The sequence below is a fragment of the Primulina eburnea genome, chromosome 8 (genome assembly GCF_022965805.1).
Source record: "Primulina eburnea isolate SZY01 chromosome 8, ASM2296580v1, whole genome shotgun sequence".
NCBI lineage: Eukaryota > Viridiplantae > Streptophyta > Magnoliopsida > Lamiales > Gesneriaceae > Primulina > Primulina eburnea.
The window spans coordinates 1,859,588-1,877,425 of NC_133108.1; the positions used below are offsets into that span (position 1 = coordinate 1,859,588).

A 17,838-nucleotide genomic window follows, 5' to 3' on the forward strand; every position below is an offset into this window, starting at 1 on the left:
TGTATTTTTTTCATTCAAAATAGTCAATTTCTTACTTTTAAGTGGAACCCCCAAATTATTATTATTATGATTCTACTGAATAAACAATTTGTTCTACATGTAACATCATAAAGTTTTAAAATTCTTATAAAATATATGTTGGAAGGTATTATTTGAAGAGAAGCATCATGCCGAAACCCTAACCCCGATCTGCCGATATTTGCTATGTCTCAACCAATCCCATTCGACTCAGACGAAGAACAAAATCACCAAGAAACTCGTTTGGATCAACAATCTCAGCAAATCCTCCGTCTGGATTCTGTCAACTCCACCATACTCATCAGACAGCTCCCCTCACAGGGTCTCTCCTTCCAACTCTGGCCCGCCGCCGCCACCCTCGTCGCCCTCCTCGACCGCTGCCGTGCGGGTCACTCAACCACATCCGCTCTCTCCTCCTTGCTCGACGCCCACCAACCCCACCGCATACGTATTCTTGAGCTGGGCTCCGGCACTGGAGTGGTGGGAATCGCAGCGGCTGCTCTGCTTCGAGCTAGTGTAACTGTCACGGATCTCCCTCATGTACTCCCTAATATGAGATATAATATTGATGCTAACGCCGGAATCTTGGAGTTCTGCGGCGGTGATGTCAACTCGGCGTCGCTATCATGGGGGAACATTGGAGAAATGGAAGCCATTGGCAGAGAATATGACGTAATACTGGCGTCTGATGTGGTGTACCATAATCATCTGTACGAGCCTCTGATCCAGACCCTTAAGTTTTATCTTCAGGGAAGTGAGAAAGAAATGGTTTTCTTGATGGCCCATTTGAAGAGGTGGAAGAAGGAATCAGCCTTCTTTAAGAAGGCTCGCAAGTTCTTTGACGTTAAGGTTCTGTACACTGATAGCCCCTGTAATGGGGCCAGAGTTGGTGTCAAAGTTTATTCATTTGTAAGCAAAGGGTAGTGAAAAATTGGAGGCTCAGTTCAAATAACAGTGATTCAAAATTATCGTCTTGTAGAATACTCTTGTAAGATTTATATTGCATAATGTAACATTTTTAAGACAAAAGTGTGTGTCAAACATGAATAACCAACCCAAGAAACATTGAATTTAGAGAGAAAAATATGAAAAACCAACACGGACGAATAAACGGCGAGAGAAAAGTATATCTACCAACATGCCTCTTCAAATCACCCACCCGTCAGTCAGTTTGCTCGAAATAGTTCCTTCGACAGGACCTTATAGTATTCAAAGTGTACCTACCAACGGGCAACGATACCACGTCCGTCGAGAAGTACATACAATTTCAAGCACAAACCACCTACCCTTGATCACATTTTCCTCGGTGAGTAGCTCCAAATGTAAGGAAAAAAAACAAAACAGTGTAGCTGTGTAGTAATCCCACAATAAAAAAAGAAAAAAAGAACGAAGACACACTTTCTAGTAATTGATGGTTTTAATGTTGAAGCAAAGTGTTGGACTGATAACTCTGATTTGTTTGAGGAAAGGTCGCAAGATATCATTGGGTCACAAAATAAGCCCGCCCAAATAAAGGGCCAATATCAAGCTTGGGAAAGAGGCAATGGCCCAACAAGTTGAGTTATGATTCCTGATTAAATAAATCTTTCTTGTAACAGAAATATCCAAAAATACTCGACTCATATTCCCACGAGGGACATTAAGCTCTGAAGCTGTGGTTTGTTTTGGATTTTTAAGATTGAAAATTTGTATTGCATCTTTTGTAAATATCACGGAATTATTTTCATAAAATATTTTTTTAAAATTTTAGTTTTTCAGATAAATTGAAATTGTACAAGCTGGTTGTATTTGCAAGCTAGCCGAAAGTTGTAAGAAAAGGAAAGCAATCTAGTCTACCAAACATAGAAATAACTCATTTTCACTCCATCCTATGTAAGAACGTCCGATCGGTGCATGAAACCAAAAGAGAAACAGCTAAAACATTAGATTTCATAACCAACTGTCGCCATCAAACGGCGGAAATTAATTGGAATATCAATATTCAGTAATTTAACCAATTTTTTTTAAAAATTAAAATCCATGGAAATGGACTCATGACGTAAAATTGTGAACAAGACTTGGACTGTCTGTGACGTTGAACCGCCATGAAATCGAGTTGCGGTAATCGTCTACTTCGGCGAATCGGAACTCGTTTGTGTAAGGGGGAGGATAATAGATCGTTTTATGGGGCCATGAATCATTCGTCACGTTTTGAGGGTCGGCGCCGCCTCCGCTGCCGGTGGTGATGGAGTCGGCTGTCGTGGCTCTTCTCTCTTCTTTCTTGAACCGTATCCCGCATGCATTGCACAGTGACTGCAAGAATTCATGAATTGTATTAGTCCCTCTATTAAACTAGAGTGATCAATCACTAGCTAGCTAGGACAACAGTAACGATTTCAATAAAAATCATGAGTAATTAGCTGTTTTTAACCTTAGGGCCTCTGGGACCGTTCCTCCAGAGAGGAGTAGAAGTGGTGTCGCAATTAGCACATCGGCGGGCCAGGAGGGGATCCGTGCCACGGTGAGTCTTGACGGTGGACGGCGTCGGAGTCATATGTTTGGAAGGAAAATTGTTCCATCCAAAGCCAGGCATGCAGCAAGAAGACCGCTTCTTCTCATTACTGCGACGAGTGGAAGGCGTGCCCAACGAAAGAGTGCAATCAACTGAAGAGGGCGGAGAATTAGCCGCAAAAGAATACATTTCCCCTTCATCAAATTCAAGATATCCATCGTTATTCTTGGAAAAGAACATTGAAAATGAATTCCCTCGAGTAGAATGGTACATGCCACACGTACAACCCCTCACCATGTTCGAGCTACCGCACCTGTGCATCTTTCTTGAATGTTTTCTACACAAATTCCAACTTTCTTGAACTTAAAACACAAGGGTTTTCTTCTTCTATCCCAAAAAATAAGCAGGAAGAACAACAAGTTCCACAAGATGCCAAGAATAATATCAGGACGAAAATTGAAGCCGGGTGTTTTTAGAGAAACAGAATATGGAATTGTGGGGTATCGGTAATTTTTTTTCAACAAACAAGTACGTACTAGCAAATAGTGAATCGAAAGTGATCTATGATAGTGAAAATAACACAATGCTTGAACAACAACAACAACAACATAGGACAGAGAGCAGGTTTTATTGCACGACAGATCAGAGATATAGAGTGTGTGTGTGTGTGTGTGTGTGTGTATATATATATATATATATATATATTTGTCTTTAGCTTTATTGAAGCTAATAAAATGGAAAAATATCAGTCTCAATCTGCAGCATTCCACGTTCAGATTGATTGAGAATATCTGATCTTGCTGCAATGTTGCATAAGCAGAACAAAACTATCAGTAAAATTACGTAAAACTGGATACAGAGAAAAAGAACATTGATTACACTTTGCAGTGAGCAATCTAATGAAAGAAAGAAATATTTCATATAAGGAGACCAGAATTGTGTGTGTATATAGAGATGATCTTGATTCTTGAGAGATAGATATACATATACATACAGGGATTGGGTGTGGAAGTCGAGTGATGTAGTGGGTGATTGGGCAGTCAAAAGAACCCAAATGACTAATATATATAATGATGTGACAAATTGAAATATAATCATAATATAACTATTTTTTAATCCTAATTTATTGTAAAATTATGAAAATGAGATGACACAAAGATATTGAATTGTCTCTTGCTTTGCACCAAACGATGCCAAATATCACATTAATCAAGTATATAAACGCGTAGATGAAGATGAATCGAACCAAAACTAATTAATTCCAATTTCAATATCCATACGGGTTCAACCTAGCTTTAGCTTTAGAGATAGAGTAAGTTTCTTGTGAGACGGTCTCACGAATCTTTATATGTTAGATGAGTCAACTTTACCGATATTTTTTCATGAATGATCCAAATAAGAGATATGTCTCACAAAATACAACTTATTAAACCGTCTTACACAAGTTTTTTGCCTTATAGAGATATTCCCCAAATATGTTTTCAATTATCCATAATATTAATTTATATTTACATATGGAATCCACATCACGTTATCAGCACGAGTACTCTTCAAGTTGCAATGGCGAACATCACCAAACTTGAATTTGAAGCACTTGACTTGACTGGAAAAAATTATTTATCATGGATTTTGGATGCCGAGGTCCACCTTATCTCTATGAATTTAGGAGATACAATAAAAGAAGGAAATGAAATGTCCCAGCAGGACCGTGCAAAGGCACTTATTTTTCTCCGTCATCACCTCAATGATGGGTTGAAAGTCGAATATCTCACTGTGAAAGAGCCACGAGAGCTTTGGAAAAATCTAAAAGAAATATTTGACCATCAACGAACTGTAATTCTCCCAAGAGCCCGATATGAATGGATGCACCTACGGTTACAAGATTTTAAGTCCGTAAGTGATAATAACTTTGCATTATTCAAGACTAGTTCCACACTGATACTTTGTGGAGAGAAAGTCACTGATCAAGACATGTTAGAAAAAACATTCTCCACTTTTCATGCATCAAACGTGCTCCTGCAGCAGCAATATCGTGAACGTGGATTTCAAAGGTACTCTGAACTCATCTTATGCTTACTAGTTGCTGAACAAAACAATGAGCTGCTCATGAAAAATCACCAAATGCGCCCAACTGGATCCACACCATTTCTTGAAGCAAATGGAACTACATTTCCTGAAGAATATGAAATTGCATTTCCTGAAGTGAATGCTAATTCCACTAAAAATCATAACAATGAAAGTGGACGTGGACGTGGACGTGGACGTGGGCGTGGCCAAAGAAGATACTATCAGCAACAAAATGGAAAGAAACATAAAACAAGCCACCAGCAATGGAATTCCAATAATGAAGAAGCAAAAGAGAAGAGTTTCAAAGTATATGAAGAAAAATGTTATAGATGTGGAATGGAAGGGCATTGGTCTCGTACCTGTCGTACGGAAAAACATCTTGTGGATCTATATCAAAAATCAATCAAGGAAAATGGAAAAATGGAGATAAATTTTGTGGACAATGATGATCCAATTGATATAATTCACTTGGACGTCTCTGATTTCTTTGCTAATCCAGATGGAAATATAGATAATTTGATTGGTGGTGGTGTGTTAGAAAATAATGAGTAATTACTTTCATTGGTCTTGTTCCTACTTTGAATTTCTAGTGTTTATTAGGTTATCGTGGTCTCGTTTTTATTTTGATGTTCAGTTCATGTTTAGGATTTGTCATGGAGGTTTATTTTGTTATTCAATAAATGTTTTCATTATTCAATAAAATATTTCATTTGAAAGCTTTACACATTATTTATTGAATTTAGCTTATTGAATTATATTTTTATTTTAGATTAACGATAAGATGTCAGGATGAATGCTTAGTGGATAGTGGTACAACACATACCATTCTTCAAAATAAAAGGTATTTTTTTGGAGTTAACATTAGCTGAAAATAATGTTACAACAATATCGGGTGCATCAAAAATTATTGAAGGTTATGGAAAGGCAAAAATTATTTTACCAAATAATACAAGCCTATATATTGAAAATGCCCTATATGCAAGCAAATCCAGTAGAAATTTGCTTAGCTTTAAAGACATCTGCCGAAATGGATACCATATTGAAACATTAAATGAAAATAATTTCGAATACCTTTGCATAACATCTATTATATCTGGCCAGAAGCAGATAAAAGAAAAATTATGTGCACTCTCTTCTGGAGTGTATTTTACAACAATAAAAACAGTCGAAGAAAACATTGTCACAAACCAGAAGTTTGTTGACCAACAGAGCTTCAAATTATGGCATGATCGACTTGGTCACCCTGGGGCAACAATGATGCGCAGAATAATAATTAACTCACATGGACACCCTCTAAAGAACCAGAAGATTCTTTTACACAATGATTATCCATGTGTAGCTTGTTCACAAGGCAAACTAATTATAAGACCTTCCCCTACAAAGATTGATGTTGAAATCCCAACCTTCTTGGAGAGAATCCATGGGGATATTTGTGGGCCTATACACCCACCATGTGGACCATTTCGATACTTCATGGTATTGATTGATGCGTCTACTAGATGGTCACATGTTAGTTTGCTTTCAACTCGAAATATAGCTTTTGCTAGATTACTTGCGCAAATTATTAAATTACGAGCTCAATTCCCAGATCACTCAATCAAGACAATTCGTCTTGATAATGCTGCTGAATTTAAATCGCAAACATTTAATGACTATTGTATGTCAATAGGGATTTCAGTTGAGCATTCGGTTGCTCATGTCCATACACAAAATGGCTTAGCAGAGTCATTCATTAAGCGTTTGCAATTAATTGCTAGACCATTATTGATGAGAACCAAACTTCCATCATCTGTGTGGGGACATGCCATATTACATGCTGCATCATTGATTCGTATAAGGCCAACTAATTATCACCAATACTCACCCTTACAACTTGCTTATGGTCGAGAGCCTGATGTTTCTCACATTCGAGTATTTGGTTGTGCAGTACAAGTCCCTCTCCCACCTACACAGCGAACCAAAATGGGCCCACAACGTAGACTTGGGATTTATGTGGGATATGATTCACCATCTATTATTAGATTTTTGGAACCTTTAACAGGAGATTTGTTTACTGCGAGATTTGCAGATTGCCACTTCGATGAATTGGAATTTCCAAATCTAGGGGAAATAAAGTTGTGTCCCGAAGAACAACAAAAGATTTGTTGGAATGAGAAAACACTATCTCATTATGATCCTCGAAATAATCAATGTGAGCAAGAAGTTGAAAGAATCATTCACCTGCAAAGAATTGCAAATCAATTGCCCGATACTTTTGTTAATACAAAGAATGTGACAAAGTCACATATACATGCAGAGAATACCCCTGTCAAAATTGATGTCCCCGTAGGACCAGCCATTATTCAACCTGCAAATGAATCTAAAATACGCCAGAAGCGTGGTCGACCAATTGGTTCAAAGGATATTGTACCTCGAAAAAGAAAGGTACAAGAGAAAGAAAATTCAAAAGCTCCCGAAGAAGAAATCTTGGATGATATAGTAAGAGAGATCAATGAACCAAACTTGGATAATATTATTCCTGAAGAATCAAATTCTCATGAAAATAATGAGATTTCAATAAATTATATATCATCTCGAAAATTGTGGGATCGAAATAACACAATTGTTGACACTGTCTTTGCCCTAAATGTCGCCCTTGACATCATACATGATGAAGACACAGAACCACAATCCGTTAAGGATTGTCAACAAAGAGATGATTGGCCAAAATGGAAGAAGGCCATACAAACTGAATTAGACTCACTAGAAAAACATAAAGTGTTTGGACCTGTAGTACGAACACCTGAAAATGTAATCCCAGTAGGATACAGATGGGTTTTTGTACGAAAGAGGAATGAAAATGGTGAAATTGTAAGATACAAGGCCCGACTCGTAGCCCAAGGTTTCTCGCAGAGACCTGGAATTGACTATGAGGAAACATATTCACCTGTGATGGATGCCACTACTTTTCGATTCCTAATCAGTTTAACAGTATCATAAACTCTTGATATGCGACTTATGGATGTTGTAACTGCTTATCTTTATGGTTCACTTGATAGTGATATATATATGAAAGTGCCTGAAAGATTCCAACTATCGAAAGAAAATGGTGAAGCACCCAAGGCTATGTTATCAATAAAACTGCATAAATCCTTATATGGATTAAAGCAATCTGGTCGCATGTGGTACAATCGTCTTAGTGAATATTTGTTAAAAGAAGGATACACAAATAATGCTATTTGTCCATGCGCTTTTATAAAAAGAACAGATGAGGGCTTTGCAATTGTGGCAGTATATGTTGATGATCTAAATCTTATTGGCACTCCAGAAGAGCTTACTAAAACTGCCAATTACTTGAAAAATGAGTTTGAGATGAAAGATTTAGGAAAGACAAAATTTTGTCTCGGATTGCAAATTGAACATTTGCAAGAGGGAATATTTGTTCATCAATCATCATATACAGAAAAAATACTAAAGCGCTTTTACATGGACAAGACACACCCATTAGCATCATCCATGTATGTTCAATCACTTGATACTAACAAAGATCCTTTTCGACCACCTGAAAATGGAGAAGAAATCGTTGGTCCAGAAGTACCATATCTAAGTGACATTGGTGCACTGTCATATCTCGCAAATTGTACTCGCCCAGATATATCATTTTCTGTTAATCTTTTAGCGAGATATAACTCATGTCCAACCCGAAGACATTGGAATGGTGTAAAACACATATTTCGTTACCTTCGGGGTACAATTGATATGGGATTATTTTATTCGACAAAATCAAAGTCTCCTTTAGTTGGATATGCAGATGCATGATATCTTTCTGATCCACATAAAGCTAAATCCCAGACAGGTTATGTATTTACACGAGGAGACACTGCTATATCATGGAAGTCGGTGAAGCAATCCTTAACAGCGACGTCTTCAAATCACTCTGAGATCATTGCAATGCATGAAGCAAGTCGGGAGTGTGTGTGGTTGAGATCTATGACACAACATATTCAAGAATCATGTGGACTCCCAACAGCCAAAGATGACCCAACAATAATATTCGAAGATAATACTGCTTGCATTGCGCAGTTAAAAGGAGGCTACATCAAAGGTGATAGAACAAAGCATATTTCACCAAAGTTTTTCTATACACATGAGCTTCAAGAAAATGGTGATATTGACGTCCATCAAATTCGCTCAAGCGACAATGTAGCTGACTTATTTACAAAGGCATTACCAACTTCAACATTCAAGAAATTGGTGCACAAGATAGGGATGCATCAGTTGAAGGATCTCAGATGATTGAGATCAGGGGGAGTATCTATTGTTGTACTCTTTTTCCTTCGTTCAGGTTTTCCCATTGGGTTTTTACTGACAAGGTTTTAACGAGGCAACATTTGAACTCTCACATCTCTTAGAAGTAATTTAATGAGTCGATAATCATCTAAGGGGGAGTGTTATAGAAAAGATATTATAGATGATTATTGATATTGTTACCTATTCAAGTTCTGTAAATCTACTCTATAAATAGAGGTCTCCAATGATGAATAAAGCACACAAAAATCATTCTCTCTTCTCTATATTCTCTACTATTCACAACAGTTAGGTGAATATTTTAAAGAAAATCTGTTTAATATTTATCACATGGTGAAGAAAAATACGTGGGATTTGAATATTTAGTTCATTTCTGCAAGAATTAAAACAAGAATCGGAAAAGTCAATTGAGGACAAGTAGTAGTAGGTCATCTAACTTGGTTCACAAAGTAAACCAAACATTTCAATCAATTCATGTATTGTCTTGAAAGAAACCCAATAATAATAAATAACAATACCTGCAAAAAGGTCAATTGCTTGCAAAAATTAAATGTGACAAACAGCTAAAACTTTGCTCATAAAAATATAGTTTGAAAAAATGTTTGTTTATATTATTCATTATGGAAGAAGGCAGACAGCAGACCAAATGGTTGATCAAAATTCAAACCACTTTATATTTAACCATCGTAGCATGTTACATAAAGTACTTCACGTACTTGCCTACTTAAACAAACATATAATTTCTTTAAGGTAAATTTTTCGTGCAAGAAATTGTTGATTTAGACAAACCCTGAAAAATAAATTTTATAATAAATAAAGTTAATACACAGACACAATACCGAAATACTATATTTTAATTTATTTTCTGTAAAATTTAAAAAATTATATATATATATATATAATTTTGATATCCTGCACACTTTTGTGAGCACCAATGAGGTGTCACTCACCTATTGGATATGATGAAATATAGAAAAATTATGCATCCAATAAGTGAGCGACACCTCATCGATGCTCTCAAAGATGTACACGATATGCGTCCAGGATATATATATATATATTTATATATATATATATATATATATATATATATATATATATATATATATATATATATATATATAAGAATTAAAGGAGGTAACCTACCTAGCTAATACCAACCTTCCAGTCATCCATACTCGTTTAAATTCCTCCTCCATTCTTCGTCATCTCTGCGAGCTCACACAAAAGGAAAAGCATGGTGAATTTTGTAGCAGCCCAGAAGCCATTGTTGCTTGGCTTGATGAAGATGGCCGGCGTTATCCCACACACAGTGGAAATCGAGTCCGGAACCTTAATGAACATTTGGGTCCCTACCGAAACCGTCAAAAAACACAAGAAATCCAAGAAAACCGGCACAATGGCCGCCGACGTGGCCACCACCAAACCAACTAAACCCGTCGTCGTGCTCGTCCACGGCTTCGCTGCCGAGGGGGTCGTCACGTGGCAATTCCAAGTGGGCTCCCTCACCAAGAAATACTCCGTCTACGTGCCGGACCTTCTCTTCTTCGGCGGGTCCATAACCGACAATCCCAACCGCTCGCCGACTTTCCAGGCGGAGTGTCTTGTGAAGGGGCTGAGGAAGCTGGGGATCGAGAGGTGTACGTTGGTGGGTTTCAGCTACGGCGGCATGGTGGCGTTCAAGATGGCGGAGCTGTACCCGGAGCTGGTGGAGGCGGTGGTGATCTCCGGCTCCATCCTAGCCATGACGGATTCGATCAGCAACGAAACATTGAAGGGTCTCGGGTTTTCATCATCTTCGGAGCTTCTGTTGCCGGATTCTGTCAAAGGTTGTAAGGCGTTGCTCAAAGTTGCAGCACACAAGAAACTGTGGTTCCCAGACAAGCTTCATAAGGACTTTTTAGAGGTCTCTTTCATCATCAATTTCTCATCCCATTTCTTTAAATGTTTTTTATTCTTTGGACAATATCACACACACACACACACACACACATATATATATATATATATATATATATATATATATATATATATATATATAAACTTGAACCCGAAAATTAGATTTCAATTTACAAAATTGAAGGGACTGATCATTTGGTGATGAACAGGTGATGTTCACCAACAGGAAGGAAAGGGCTGAACTACTTGAAGGTCTCGTGGTCAGCAACAAAGATGCCAACATCCCAAATTTCCCCCAGGTATATTATCATATCCATTTCATGTATTAATTTTACGAGTTTGGATCCTCTTTATTGTGCACAATAGAACTATTAGATCATGTGGATCACCAGAAAGTCCAAATCATGGTTTACTTCTTCTATCATCAATCCTCCCACCAAAAAAATATCAACAAATTACAGTTCCGAGATCAATTAATTAATTAGAATCGAATTGATGATATTGCAGAGAATCCATCTTCTGTGGGGTGAGAATGATCAGATTTTCAAGCTGGAACTTGCTCAGAACATGCAACAGTAAGCCAAATTCTGTGTATTATGATTGGATTTGTGGTGTGTATGAGTACTCCATTCGGCATTAAGTAAAAGATATATATATATATATATATATATATTTACAGGCAACTAGGAGACAAGGCTACATTTCAAGGCATAAAGAAAGCTGGTCACCTGGTTCACCTCGAAAGACCGTGTGTCTATAATAGATGTCTCAACCAGTTCCTTGCTTCCTTGTATCCCAAGGAAGCCACGAAATGAACCTCTGAGTTTTCATTTAATTATGACTTGTATCTTGACTATGCAAAGTGTTGAAAATAAGATTTTGTTTCTTTATTCCAGTCTCCTATTTAATTCATGAATCAGTTTTATCGATATAATGTTGATTCATAAAAGGCAAAATTATAATTTTGATCATTATATATGTGTTTGTATTCTCGCGATTTCGATCTCTCGTGTTGTCAAATTTACCATTTTAGTTATTTTTTGTCGAATATGTTGATGTAGCACTGCACGCTGGTGCAAAGATATAAATATGCAGCTCGATGTTAATTAAAATAAAAAATATTTAACTGATGTAGGTAATTTGTGTTCTTAAAGTAATCTCCAACTAATATAATTCTGTTTTTCCCGACCCAAAAAAAAAATTATGATTGTTTTAATAGTTTTACGATTGTTCCTAACTGATTATTCTTGCAATCAATTATAAATGACGCAATTTCTCTCTGATTTCTGCAATTTTTTTACTAAAGTAAACTTGTATTTTTAATCTAATTCGTATAAACTTATAACTAACCACTATTCAATTAACCTTTTGTACTTATTGTTCCTTAATCACCTCATTTTGTGTCTGATCTTTTGACATATTGTAGTAGCCCGAATTCCAAATTGGGTAATTAACGGATTAATGGTGATTAAGAAGGTTTAATGTGTAATTTTGACCGAGTCATGATCGGACGGACCGAAGATGGTTCGGAAGCACCGAAGAGTTCGGAAGGTCCGAAGTGGGTTCGATGGATCCGATCATGAGGTGTCAAGAGCAGCTGGACACGTGCATGTTCGGACGGTCCGAAGTGTATAATCGGAGGATCCGATCATGAGCTGTCAAGAGCCAATGGACACGTAGCGTTCGGACGTTCCGAAGTGTTGTTCGGAGGATCCGAACATGGCCTATAAATAGTGCTCGGATTTCTCATTTTTGACTTGCCAATTTCTTGAGTTTTCTCTCATTTTGGAGAGTTTGGAAGGTTTCTAGGGTTAGTTGTTGGTCGAGCGATAGCCAAGAGCTGCCAGGAGTAGTAGCGTAGCGGCGCCTGAGTTACGAGGCAATCGACATCAAAGGGCTGTCGACGGACGAAGGTAAACCCTAAACCTTTGGTAGTACTAGGGAGTACTGGTTTTGCTAGTCGAGCATGGTAGTATTGATTGAGTATGCTTTTGATGCGTAGGCTTGTTCTAGACCTGATTAGCGGTGTTGCGTAAGGCTAGGCTTGCTGTGATAGAGGTACGAAAGTACTATCCGAGATATCCTGGTTGAGTATACATTCTTATATGTGTTGCATGATTATGTGGTGCATTGATATATGTCATATGATGCATGCTATTATGTCACGTTTATTACTGCACGTTGCATTTCATGTTGAGCCGTATCTTCTTCGAGATAGCCTTTACTGTTGAGCTGTATCTCTTTCGAGATAAGCTATATCTTGGGGCCGCTCAGCCCTGTCTTGTGGACGCATGGACACCGAGAGTACACAGTGGCCGACGGGTCGGGAGGGCTTCGGTGGTCCGGGACATTTTAGGTCCACGTCTGTCTTGTAGTGGATGCAGTGACCCAGAGGTGTACCGCGCGGCACTATCCACTTGGCGCCTCTAGACTGAGCATTGTTGAGATCCTTTTGTGACTCCTGTTTCTTGACTACCCCGGATCATGTCATAGCATGGCATTTCATATAGTTCGTATACTCATACTTTTGTACTGGCTTCTTATCATTCCTCGGTTTTTGTTATATCTGACCCCCAATCCACGCAGCCTGTTGGACCTCAGAGAGCAAGGATGACGTTGTAGCTGGTGGTTTAAGTTTTCGTATTGTTTTCTTCGATATGGTTTATTGGGTATTTTTATTTGATTTTCTAGCTAATTGGGTTGTATAACCATTCTTTTTTTGACTATTTCCCTGTTATCTCTGTTATGTAATTAGTTATTGCTCTTAGTTCTTGCATAGTAGGTGATCTGAACGGTCACTACACATATTAATCGGACAATTAACTTTATTCTGAATGATTTATAATAATCTTTGAAAAAATAAATCGATCTCTTTATATATACTGTGCTTTAATATAACATATATAAATTAAATGTCAAGAATTTTGAATTTATGATATCCTGATTTCAGTGAGATGCTTACGTGTCCCAAAATTCTTAAATACTTTGGCAAGTTCCTCAATTATTAGGTGTATACAACCAACAATTTCTCAATTTGTGAATCAAATACAGATTCATCTCGAATGTATCTGCTTCTAATTTTACTCTAAAAAATATATATTTATTACATTGCATCGTGTTATTACCAAAATTATTTATATAAAATAGCCCGTTTGCTTTAATTTTCTCGAATGGTTGGGATTTTTTGTGGCTAATAATCTTTCGGTGGGCTGTCTGGAGACATTACACAAACTTGTTGAATGCCTCCAGTACTCGTCTCTCTCTGTCTTTATTACAAGAGATGTATATATATATAAAAAAGATATATACATACATATTATTTACCATTTATGCAAAAGCTTGTCTGAGACGATCTCATGGTCGTATTTTGTGAAACAGATATTTTATTTGGGTTATTCATGAAAAATTATTATTTTTTATGCTAAGAATATTAATTTTTATTGTAATTATCGGTAGGGTTGACTCATCTCACAGACATAGCCGTACCTATTGTGAGGTGAGAGAGGCGATCGCCTCAGGCCCAGTCCTCACAGGGGCCCAAAAAAAAATCATTGGTCTTATGTTGTTGAGACATGCACCTAAATAATAGGTACATTTGACATTTAAAAAAATTAGACATTGACCTATTGAAAACATGATTAAATATGATGATTGTGTTGATTGAGATTTAATCAAATTATGTAGAGCCCAAACAATAAAGCTACATGGCTCATTAATTAATTTTTTTAAAATTTTGTATGCATAAAATAGTAATGTTTATTCAATATATTTATCATTTTATCTTGTGTCAATTCATGTGTTAAATTTTTATACTTTACTTGTCGATTATTTGACTTCTTTTCTTGAATTTATGTAGTTGAACCTATTTAAAAAAATAAAAAAACATAAAAAATTGTATACTTACCTATTTTACATATTTTTACTTTCTATTTTCTTGAATAAAATATTATATTTATTATTTAAAACAAATCATATATTTTTGCAATATTGATTTATTATATTTATCATTTTGTTATTTTGATAATTTATATCAATAAATTTCAATTTTAGCAACATATCTTATAATTTTTTGTCAATTTCAATCTTTTTCCAATATAATTGTTCATATGACACTGCATTACGTTAGAGCCGTGATGTTGTGGCGCACGAAGATAAAAATCGTAAAGAGATAAATATATAACTCGTAAATTATATTTTCCTTATATCTTTTGTTTGATTATTTTTAATTTACAAACTGAGCTTTAAGATTATTTATCACAACAAGATTTTTTTTACATACCGCCTCAGGCCCTGTGAATCACAGGTACGGCTCTGCAGTCACAGATAAAGATTCGTGAGATCGTACCTATTTTTGCTTTATTCCCCAATTGTCTAAAAAGATTAAGTCTAAAAACGTTTAATCTTTTCATATTTTTTTTTTAGTTTCTGGCTGGTTTTGACAGTTTTAAGATGGATGTTCGAGAGGCTTAAACCCCATTTAATGTTGATGACGGTTGTGCACCAACGTCAAATTAATTTTAAATATTTAAAGATAATGTTTTTTGAGTTCTTTTTGGGTTATAGTATCCGCTTTAACGATTAAAATTGGAACTTGAACCTAACTCAACCCCAAAAGCTAGCTCAAGGGAGGAGGATTGTCCAACCCCATATATACAACTCCAAGGTTATTTATCCAATCGATGTGGGACAATTAACACACCCCTCTCAAGCTCAGGAGTGAACATCTGGAACGTGGAGTTTACAAATAACCCAATTATAGGCAGAATGAGTGGTCTAATTATAAGCAGTCCAACACATAACGGTGGAACCCGAGCTCTGATACTATATTAAGATTGGAACTTGCACCTAACTCAACCCAAAAGAAGGATTGTTCAACCTCATGTATACAACTCCAAAGTTATTTATCCAATCAATGTGAAACAATTACCATTAACGATGATACTTCTTTGATCAAATATAAATTAAGAATGCCTCAAGAATCATGATTGAAGCATCGGGGAAGGCGGCGTTCACCCCGCCTATAATAGCTCTCTAGAATTGAAGGGTTCCATTGAATTGACCATTCTTCGAACCTTTCTTGCTCTACGGGTAACCATTGCTAAATAGCATTGAGCCCAATGGGCCCTTTGTTTTCTAAATCTCTTAGTTATGGGCCTCATTCTTTAAAATTACCAAACATATAAACTACCAATTCTTGGACCCGATGAGTTAATTATTATAAAATTAATATAAAATATAATTTTATTTTATGTAAAGTATATTATGTTGGTATAAAAAAGTATTTCTTTCTCAAAGTAATAATATAATATAACATGTGTATTTTAAATTTTAAATATTAGAAACTAATATGCTGTGTTATTAATTAAATGAAATAGTGCTTTAGAAAATTTAATATATATATATATATATATATATTGAAAAATATGTTAGAAGACCAATGTGGTTTATTAATTTGTGCTCTTCATTAATAATTTATATTATTGTTTCATATAATACTGCATCAATATCTTAAAATAATTATCCTAGTTGTTTAAATAGATTGACAAAATTACCCCTTTTTCATTTATTATAAGAAATTATTTAAATTAATTCTAAGATTTAAAAAATCATTAATTATATCAAAATTTTATGCACGCGAATTATCATGTTGCTATTAATATTAATATATCTCGTCAAAAAAAAGTAATATTAATATATATGATGACATTAATTCAAATTATTTCATGATATTATTATTTATTTATAATTTTTAATAGTGTTATAAAATAAACTTGGAGCCTATATCATTAGAACTAATTTTAAGCAACCCGAGTTGGCATATCTGAGTTTGATTTGGTCAAATCTGCGATTGATTAATTGCCCAAAATATAGTTCATAATGTAATTGCGATGTCATATGATTGCGAAACACACTTTCTGAAACCTAAAAAGATAATTTCCACTTGGAAATGTCGCGTAAGACAGTCAACTTTCACAAGGGGAAACTATATAATGTTCTTGGATAAGATCACGACAGAGTTTTGTAAACATGGCCTCAACCCTGCAAGAAAGGAATTACTATCATTTAGTTATATCATTGATTCAACCAAGTACTCGGAATGTCCGAGTTAGTGGAATAGACGAGTGTTTGACCAATGATTATGAATTTGATTTCTCCTAATCGCACTGGTTTGCTCAGTACGTTTTAACTGACTAACGTTGTTTGCAGATTACTGAGTTAGTGAAGGGTTTTACTCGTTACAAACCGAAAGGTAGCAACGACGGGTTCAATCGTCATATAAAAAAAGTTGTGATCAACAAATGTCTCGACAAAACAGTGCCTAAATAGTTTAATTATGATGTAACATTTGGATCAGTTATCAACTATTAAATGATACGACAACATACGAGTATGATCAACGACGATTGATTAGTTTTTAAAATTGATCATGAGATACCTCGTTTATCGATTAGTCTTGTTCGATCTGTAATCCGGAAATGGGACGTTGCCGGACTCAATATGCATGAGGTCCTCCACAAGGATTTCGTAGTGCTTTTTCACTTCGTCGATGGTTTTTCCAACGACACGAGCAATATTTTGCCAACGATCGGGGGTATCTTTGTCATAGACAGCTAAAGCCTTCTCAAATTCTTTGTTTTGTACGGGTGTCCATGAAGAACCGGAGTTAGTACGTGAAGAAGAGGAGTTTGATGCCATTTAGAAGTAGTCAAATGTTTATTGCACAAAATTAGCAGTGAAATCCTCGTAAATATACAGCAGGAAAAGTGGTTATGTTTGTGCTATTAATATGTATAGCTTTTAAAAGCTTGTAGTAGAGAATAAATAGTGACGTTGTCATGTTAATTAATTAAGTTCATTATAGACACAGAGGTGAAGATAATAGATATATTTAAAGAGTACAGGTATTTTGTGAGACGGTTTTCATAAATTTTTATCTGTGAGATTGGTCAGCCCTATCTATATTCGCAATAAAAAGTAATATTTTTTCATGGATGACCCAAATAAAATATCGGTATCACAAAATACGATTCGTAAAACAATCTCACAAAAGTTTTTGTCATATTTAAAATAATGGA

The 17,838-nt window shown here is 35.9% G+C and overlaps 5 protein-coding genes across 5 annotated transcripts; 3 read left to right on the plus strand and 2 right to left on the minus strand.

Annotated features, from left to right (window-relative positions):
* The first annotated feature begins 71 nt into the window (after positions 1-71).
* Positions 72-990, plus strand: LOC140838309 (uncharacterized). The gene has a single exon (XM_073204510.1). The coding sequence runs from the start codon at positions 205-207 to the stop codon at positions 940-942; it is 738 nt and encodes a 245-aa protein (XP_073060611.1). The 5' UTR covers positions 72-204; the 3' UTR covers positions 943-990.
* An 867-nt stretch (positions 991-1,857) lies between these two features.
* On the minus strand, positions 1,858-3,226 carry LOC140838310 (GATA transcription factor 19-like). The gene is made up of 2 exons (XM_073204512.1): positions 2,429-3,226; positions 1,858-2,310 (listed from the first exon to the last, which is right to left on the minus strand). The coding sequence occupies exons 1-2, from the start codon at positions 2,828-2,830 to the stop codon at positions 2,050-2,052; spliced, it is 663 nt and encodes a 220-aa protein (XP_073060613.1). The 5' UTR covers positions 2,831-3,226; the 3' UTR covers positions 1,858-2,049.
* An 843-nt stretch (positions 3,227-4,069) lies between these two features.
* LOC140837915 (uncharacterized) lies at positions 4,070-5,128 on the plus strand. Its single transcript, XM_073203994.1, has 2 exons — positions 4,070-4,711; positions 4,985-5,128. The coding sequence occupies exons 1-2, from the start codon at positions 4,070-4,072 to the stop codon at positions 5,126-5,128; spliced, it is 786 nt and encodes a 261-aa protein (XP_073060095.1).
* Positions 5,129-9,998: 4,870 nt separating this feature from the next.
* On the plus strand, positions 9,999-11,652 carry LOC140837664 (uncharacterized). Its single transcript, XM_073203777.1, has 4 exons — positions 9,999-10,769; positions 10,972-11,061; positions 11,270-11,337; positions 11,442-11,652. Exons 1-4 carry the CDS (start codon positions 10,101-10,103, stop codon positions 11,575-11,577), a joined length of 963 nt encoding a protein of 320 aa, XP_073059878.1. The 5' UTR covers positions 9,999-10,100; the 3' UTR covers positions 11,578-11,652.
* A 5,074-nt stretch (positions 11,653-16,726) lies between these two features.
* LOC140837665 (protein RADIALIS-like 6) lies at positions 16,727-17,484 on the minus strand. The gene is made up of 2 exons (XM_073203778.1): positions 17,199-17,484; positions 16,727-16,801 (listed from the first exon to the last, which is right to left on the minus strand). The coding sequence occupies exon 1, from the start codon at positions 17,456-17,458 to the stop codon at positions 17,204-17,206; it is 255 nt and encodes an 84-aa protein (XP_073059879.1). The 5' UTR covers positions 17,459-17,484; the 3' UTR covers positions 16,727-16,801; positions 17,199-17,203.
* Between the last annotated feature and the right edge of the window lie 354 nt (positions 17,485-17,838).